This window comes from Lipotes vexillifer, unplaced genomic scaffold (genome assembly GCF_000442215.2).
Source record: "Lipotes vexillifer unplaced genomic scaffold, Lipotes_vexillifer_v1.1 scaffold914, whole genome shotgun sequence".
In the NCBI taxonomy this organism is placed as follows: domain Eukaryota; kingdom Metazoa; phylum Chordata; class Mammalia; order Artiodactyla; family Lipotidae; genus Lipotes; species Lipotes vexillifer.
Genome location: NW_006780388.1, coordinates 130790 through 137851, shown reverse-complemented (window position 1 = coordinate 137851; position 7062 = coordinate 130790). Strand labels below are relative to the sequence as shown.

The window sequence follows — 7062 nt, the reverse complement described above, 5'->3', positions numbered from 1 at the left end:
TTTCCCCCCCCCCCCCCCCCCCGTTTCCCCCTTGGTAACCATAAGTTTGTTTTCTTCATCTGTGACTCTGTTTCTGTTTTGTAAATAAGTTCATTTGTACCACATTGTTAGATTCCACATACAAGTGATATATTTGCCTTTCCTTCTGACTTACTTCACTCAGTATGGCAATCTCTAGGTGAAAAGGGAGTTCTGACTCATGCTAAAACGTGGTTGAACCTTGAAAACATGACGCTCAGTGAAAGAAGCCAGTCACAAAAGGCCACATATTGTGTCATCCCATTTCTATGAAATCTCCAGAATAGGCAAAAAAAAAAAAAAAAGAAAAAGAAAAGCATATTGGTGGTTTCCAGGGGCTGAGGGGAAAGGAAAGGGGAGTGACTGCTAACAGGTCTGAGGTTTCCTTTTGGGGGGAAGAAAATGTCTTGGAATTCGAGGTGATGGCTGCCCAACATAGTGAATGAACTAAAAGCCATCGAATTGTTCACTTTAAAATGGTTAACTATGTTCTGTGAATTACACTTCAATTAAAAAAAAAACAACGTTCCATCTTGCCCCATCTCGCCCTTTCAGATCAGCCCCTTCATCAATGAGAACACCAGGCAGAAGTTCCTCATCTACAGTGGCAGCAATTATCAGGGTCCCGGAGGCCTTGTCGACTACCTGGACAAAGAAGTGATCCCCGACTTCCTCGGGGGAGAGTGCCTGGTGAGGCCCCAGTGGGCCCTGCGCTTACGGCACGGGGAGGGTCTGTGGCCTCCGAGAGGCAGGGCTGCGGATGGGAGGCGGGAGGAGGGCAGGCCCTTTGTGTGTGCTCTGACATGGGGAGGGCCTTTGCTGGCTCTTTGGGGCAGAGCTTGTCCTCTCTGAAGGAGGGGCCTGACCTTGGTTCTTTCAAATATAGTGAGCGAAACAGAAGTTTCCCGAAAGCTCAGAGACCAGGCCAGGCAAAGGCTTACCCCTCTGTATTCCCATCCAGGACGTTATTAGGCAGCAGTTAGAGTTTAGCTGCTGGCTTTGCACACTCTGCTGCAAGGGGAGGGGACTCAAATGTCCCAGCGGCCTGAACCCCGAAGCTGGTGTACCCAGAGGGACTTATCCCCAACCCACAGCCTCATGGCAGGGGATGATCAGGAAACTGTTTCCAGGGGAGGCGGCCCCAGACCCCCTTTTTCCCCCCAAACCACTTTTATTGCCTGCCCTGGGGGGGGTGAGATGATAGGCAGGGGTGACCCTATCTCATGACTGTGGGAGGGCAGGCCTTTTCCTTTCTCCAGCAGAAATCTCAAAGAGCAAGCTTTCACGATTTCAGGGTAAAGAACGACATTTCCTGGGTTTCCCTGGTGGTGCAGTGGTTGAGAGTCCGTCTGCCAACACAGGGTACATGGGTTCGTGCCCCGGTCCAGGAAGATCCCACATGCCGCGGAGAGGCTGGGCCCATGAGCCATGGCCGCTGAGCCTGCGCTTCCGGAGCCTGTGCTCCGCAATGAGAGAGGCCACAACAGTGAGAGGCCCGCGTACCGCAAAAAAAAAAAAAAAAAAAAAAAAAGAACGATGTTTCCTAGGAATTTTGCCAAGCTTACCCAGGTCTCCCCAATTGTCAGGATATATATGCATGTTATAAGTGTGGTTTCAGGGATCACAGAGCACCTTTCTGTGGGTCAGCCAGGCCTGGCTGGGCCCTGACTGTCTCTGCTGTCTTTGTCCCCCAGTGTAACGTCCCTGAAGGAGGGCTGGTCCCCAAGTCCCTCTACCTGACGGAAGAGGACCAGGAGCACAAAGACCAGCTGCAGCAGTGGAGAGAGACCTACCAGTCGGCCAGCGTGCTCCGCGGGGCCCCCCATGAGGTGCCGGGGTCCCGGCCTGGGCGGGCCTGCTGGGCTGGGTGTCGTCGTAGGTCAGAGACCCCGAAGTGGAGTCTGAGACGAGGGTTCTTGTGCCAGTGCTGTGCAGAGGATGAGGGCTCAGGAGAAACCTGTAAGGAGGGCAGGGGCAGAAGCTAAGCCAAGAGCCGGTTTTAGCCACGGTCTAGCCCAGCCTGATCCATGAGGAGAGCATGGCAGGGGGCCAGCCTTTTGTACCCTCACATCATCCAGTCACTGGCTGTGGGTCACCCTGCGGTCACCCTGCTTCAGGGTGGATCCTCCCAGGCATTTTTCAGACAGAGGTGGGTCTGTTTGTCCAGAGCAATTCTTGGACTTGGGGTCGGGGCTGAGGGAATGGAGACTGGGGTGGGCATCCACACCCCTGCAGCCGACTTCCCCACCCCGGCCCCCGCCAGGCTGGATGTTCAGACCTCACCTGTCACCTGTCCCCACGTAGGTTGCAGTGGAGATTCTGGAGAGGGAGTCAGTCATCACCTGGGACTTTGACATCCTGCAAGGAGACGTGATGTTCAGTCTGTACCACACCAAGCAGGCGCCCAAGCTGGGCCCCCGGGAGCCTGGGGCCAGGGCTGGCGGGCAGCTGACAGACAAAGGCTGGGCCCTGGGTGCAGATTACAGCCGTGTGGAGGCCCCCCTCATCTGCCGGGAAGGGGAGAGCATCCAGGTTCTGTTTCTTTTCTTTTTTTTAATTTAATTTATTTATGTATTTATTTTTTTGCCCGTGTTGGGTCTTCGTTGCTGTGCGTGGCTTGTCTCTAGTTGCGGCGAGCGGGGGCTACTCCTTCGTTGCGGTGCGCGGGCTTCTCATTGCCGTGGCTTCTCTTGTTGTGGAGCACAGGCCCTAGAGTGCATGGGCTTCAGTAGTTGCAGTGTGCAGGCTCTAGGGCGCATGGGCTTCATTAGCTGTGGATCGCAGGCTCTAGAGCACAGGCTCAGTAGTTGTGGCGCACGGGCTTAGTTGCTCCGAGGCATGTGGGATCTTCCCGGACCAGGGATCGAACCTGTGTCCTCTGCATTGGCAGGTGGATTCTTAACCACCGCGCCACCAGGGAAGTCCCCAGGTTTTGTTTCTTCGTTCATTTATTCATTCATCACTCAGGACTGAGGGTCCACTGTGTGCTGGGTTCTGGGGATACAGCAATGGACAAACTGGACCTGGTCTCTGGCCTCAGAGACCCTGCAGGACAGTTGGGGAGAAAGACAGATTCTGGCAGGGCCCCATCCTCAGAATTCTGAGACTCTTGTCAAAGATGCAGGTTGCTGGGGCCCACGGCAGGAGGGCCGGCTCAGAACCTCTGGGCATGGGGCCTGATGTCTGTATCCCTCACCTCTCACTGTGATCCCTTATGCACAGTCAAGTTTTCAGAACCCAGGCGACAGAGAAACTGTAGGTCTGGGAACAGCACTCGGACGTGTCACCAGAACATGAGCCACCCCTGCTGACATCCACATTCTCCATGAGGCCAGTTCTTGCAGGTCAAACATCACCGGCCTCAAACACACACTCACACACGCACGCACTGGCAAGCAGTGCAGATCTTACTGGAGGTCTCCTAAGGGAATTGAGCAGACAGCTGTCACATCATACACCAGCACCCCCGCCCCAGGGTCCCACCGAACATCCCAGCCCTTTTTCAAAGTTGCTCTTCTTATAAAAACTAACAGCCTCCTGGGCTTCCCTGGTGGCGCAGTGGTTGAGAGTCCGCCTGCCAATGCAGGGGACATGGGTTCGTGCCCCGGTCCGGGAGGATCCCACATGCCGCGGAGCGGCTGGGCCTGTGAGCCATGGCCGCTGGGCCTGTGCGTCCGGAGCCTGTGCTCCGCAATGAGAGAGGCAGGCCACAACAGTGAGAGGCCCGCGTACCGCAAAAAAAACAAAAACAAAAACAAAAACAAAAAAAACTAACACCCTCCTTTCTTGCTCTCCCTCTGCCCTCAACAAACTCTAAGCACATTTAAGCTCCCTTTCCAGGTCTCCTCAATTTGCAAATCCCGCTCGGCAGGACAAGAGCCCAACAAAATCCAGGTGTTTAACCAAACCACACCTCTGTTGTCCTATAGCCGCACCCCCTAGGCCTTGACCCCCACCCCCCATCTCGATTAAGAGGAAGGCTTTCAGCTGCCAAGGATATGGGGTAACAGCAGAGGGGAAGCAAAGGTGGCTTTGGGACGCCCCAAAAGGAAGGATTTGCTGGTGGACTGGTTTAGAAAGGGTCTCCTGTGCCCTGGTGGACCAGGGCCTCAGGCGTGTGGCTGCTATGTTTCAGGGTTCCCACGTGACCCAGTGGCCTGGCGTCTACCTGCTCCAGTGGCAAATGCACAGTGCCCCTGGCCACATGGCCTGCAGCCTCCCGGGCGTGGAGGATGTCCTGATGGCCCTGCACAGCCCTGGCCCCAGATGCAAACTCCTCTACTACTGCGAGGTGCTGGCGTCTGAGGACTTCAGGTACGAGGGGCCCCGGACTCCCCTCCAGACCAGGCCCACAGCATGCCTAAGGCCACTTTCTTCTGGGCTAGGGACACTGGATTCACCTCCTCTACTTGCCCTCAAGCTTCTCCAGGGGTGGGGCCCTGGCATGGGTGTTGTTAAACTTGCCAGTGGCTCAGCACCTTTTCATGAGCGATCAGATCACTATGCTGCTTCAGCCTCAGCTGCAGAACCTTGCCTTCAAATGAAACCATGCACAGAAGCCTAATATACCAGATTGATAGGTGCGGGGAGAAGGGGAGCCTGAGCCCTCCTATTTGTACCTCCCCTCACTCCTAGAATTCCATAAAACTGGGTTTGGACTGCTCTAGAACATTCTAGAATAATGCCTCACAGACAACTCTCCCCAAGTGTTGCTGTCAGAGACAGGGATGTGTAGTGGTTAAGACCTCCAGCACTTCCTGGTTGCTCTGTGACCTCACGCAAGTCACTTTAGTTCTCTGAGCCCCAACTGTTAAATAGGAGCCCCTACATCATGGGGTTGTCCTGAGGATGAGATGGTTGGGGGAAGCCTGCCCTTCACCTGAGCATACAGTAAGCACTCAATAGTGGTTTCTTCCATACCTTGTGTTTTATCTTTTAAAAACAAGTGTGATTTTGCATCCTGCTTCGTGATATATCTGTGTAGTTTCCTTCTAAAAATGACGCTTTAAATTGTTTACTGATGAGTAAATTTGAGGCTCCAAGAGGGTATTGAGTCTGGACCCATATCCAAGGCAGAGCTCCAGGGATCCTAGGGGCACATGCAGCTGGCACAGGAAATGCTGGGCCTGGGAATTCCCTGGCGGTCCAGTGGTTAGGACTCCACGCTTTCACTGCCGAGGACGTGGGTTCAATCCTTGGTTGGGGAACTAAGATCCCACAAGCCGTAAGCACACCCCCCAGAAAAGAAAAGAAATGCTGGGCCAGCATCTTTACTCCAAAGGGAGACCCCACAGGGTGTCAGAGGGTGGTGATTCCCTTTGGGAAGCAGCCTGTTTTGGCCATTGGGGCTCAATGTGGGAGAGAGAGACTGAGGTCCAGAGGCACTCAGACACACAGACACCTGCATCTGGGGGCTGCTGCCATCGGAAGGGCAGGTGGAGGCTGAGGGGTGGGCCGGATGCTGCTTGCCAGCCTGTCTTGTCTGGTCAGTGTGGGGGAACCTTGCTGCCCTGACCTTCAATAGTGTCAGGAGAGAACCAGTTCAAGGCTGCTCTCAGTGGGCAACCGGTGGCCCTGGGGAGGCCAGACAGATAGGGTCTGCCATCATGGAGCAGGAGACCACGTATCCACACCCGAGCACCGAGAGATGCCATGAAGTTATTCCAGCCTGAGGTCCTTGCTCAAGGTCACACTCCAGGAGGTGCTAGAGGCCTTAACATAGGGCACTGTCAGAGCCCAGGACCAGGCCTGGCACAGGGTGGGCAGAGGTGCAGGGGTGTGGGGGAGGTGTCTGGGAAGTGACATTGGAGTTGAGATCTAGGCAGTGTGCACACGATCACCTGGAGGGCTCGTCAAAATGCAGACTCTGATTGTGCAGCTCTGGGGCGGGCCGGAGAGTCTGCAGCTCTAACAAGCTCCAGGAGATGCTGGTGCTGCTGGTCCCCGGACCACACTTTGAGTAGCTGGGCCCTAAGGCTGCATTCTCCAACCCGGTAGCTCCTAGCCAAAGGTAACAATTTAAACATAGCGATTAGAACTAAATAAAATTAAAAGTTCGGTTCCTGGTCACACTAGCCACATCTAGAATGCCCAGCAGCCCCATGTGGCCAATGGCAGCCGTGTTGGATGGCGCAGATATGGGACATCTGTTATTTGTCATAGCAGAAAGGTCTCCTGGACACTGCTGCTCTGTAGTTTGGAGTGGGATTTGACTGGGCAAATTGGGCAGGAGAAAAAGGCTTCTGGCAGCAGGTGTAGACACACAAGGCCCCACGATGGGAGGCAGGTGTCAGAGGAGCTGAAAGGAAGTGGAGAGGGGAGGCTGGAGATAACGGGGTCCCCGCTGGGCCATGCTAGGCACCCGGGTCAGGGAAGCCCCTGAATGGTAGGTGGAAGGCTGGGCTCTTCTTGCAGGGAAGTGGGTGCAGGGAAATGGGCTGGGCTTCGTTTCTCATCACAGCTTCACTTGCTTTTCCCTCTGCACTTGCCCTCTGTGCCTGGGGTGGTTACCAGCCTTGTGGAAAGGGCCCTGGGGCCTCATTTGCACCTAGGGCTGTGTCACCACCAGAAGGCAACGTGTGTGTGCTTCCTCCCCAGGGGCTCCATGTCCAGCCTGGAATCCTGCACCAGCCGCTTCTCCCAGCTCAGCGCCACCACCTCCTCCTCCGGCCAGTCCCACAGCAGCTCCCTGGTCTCCAGATAGTCAGGACCGAGCCCTGCGGGGTAGCCTGCTCGCCTCCCACATCCACAAGTATCCACGAGGCCTGGGACCATGTGGGCTGCAGCCCTGGATCTGGACATAGCCAAAGTCGGGTTGGCTGGAGCCCCGTGGGCTCTTGAAGTGGTGAGAACAGAATCATCTCCGATGGCGCTTCGCACACGAAAAGCCAAGGGGTGGGCTAACCACGTTCAGGTCTGGGGGCTCAGGGATGTCATCAGGCTCAGTGCCCGCCCCCCCGCCACCTCTGGCTCTGCTTCCCTGGGGTGGCCTCCTTCTCAGGGGCCTCCTAAGACTATTGGGGTTCCCTCCATAAGAAGCAGGAA

At 55.5% G+C, this 7062-nt stretch overlaps 1 protein-coding gene across 1 annotated transcript in view; it reads left to right on the top strand.

Annotated features, from left to right (window-relative positions):
• SEC14L5 (SEC14 like lipid binding 5) overlaps positions 1 to 6721 on the top strand; it is a 39253-nt gene extending 32532 nt beyond the window's left edge. The window contains exons 11-15 of the mRNA XM_007453452.1: positions 574 to 708; positions 1713 to 1847; positions 2323 to 2550; positions 4154 to 4332; positions 6616 to 6721. Coding sequence (XP_007453514.1) covers positions 574 to 708; positions 1713 to 1847; positions 2323 to 2550; positions 4154 to 4332; positions 6616 to 6721 — 783 coding nt within the window. The remainder of the gene's footprint in view (positions 1 to 573; positions 709 to 1712; positions 1848 to 2322; positions 2551 to 4153; positions 4333 to 6615) is intronic.
• Positions 6722 to 7062: the final 341 nt, after the last annotated feature.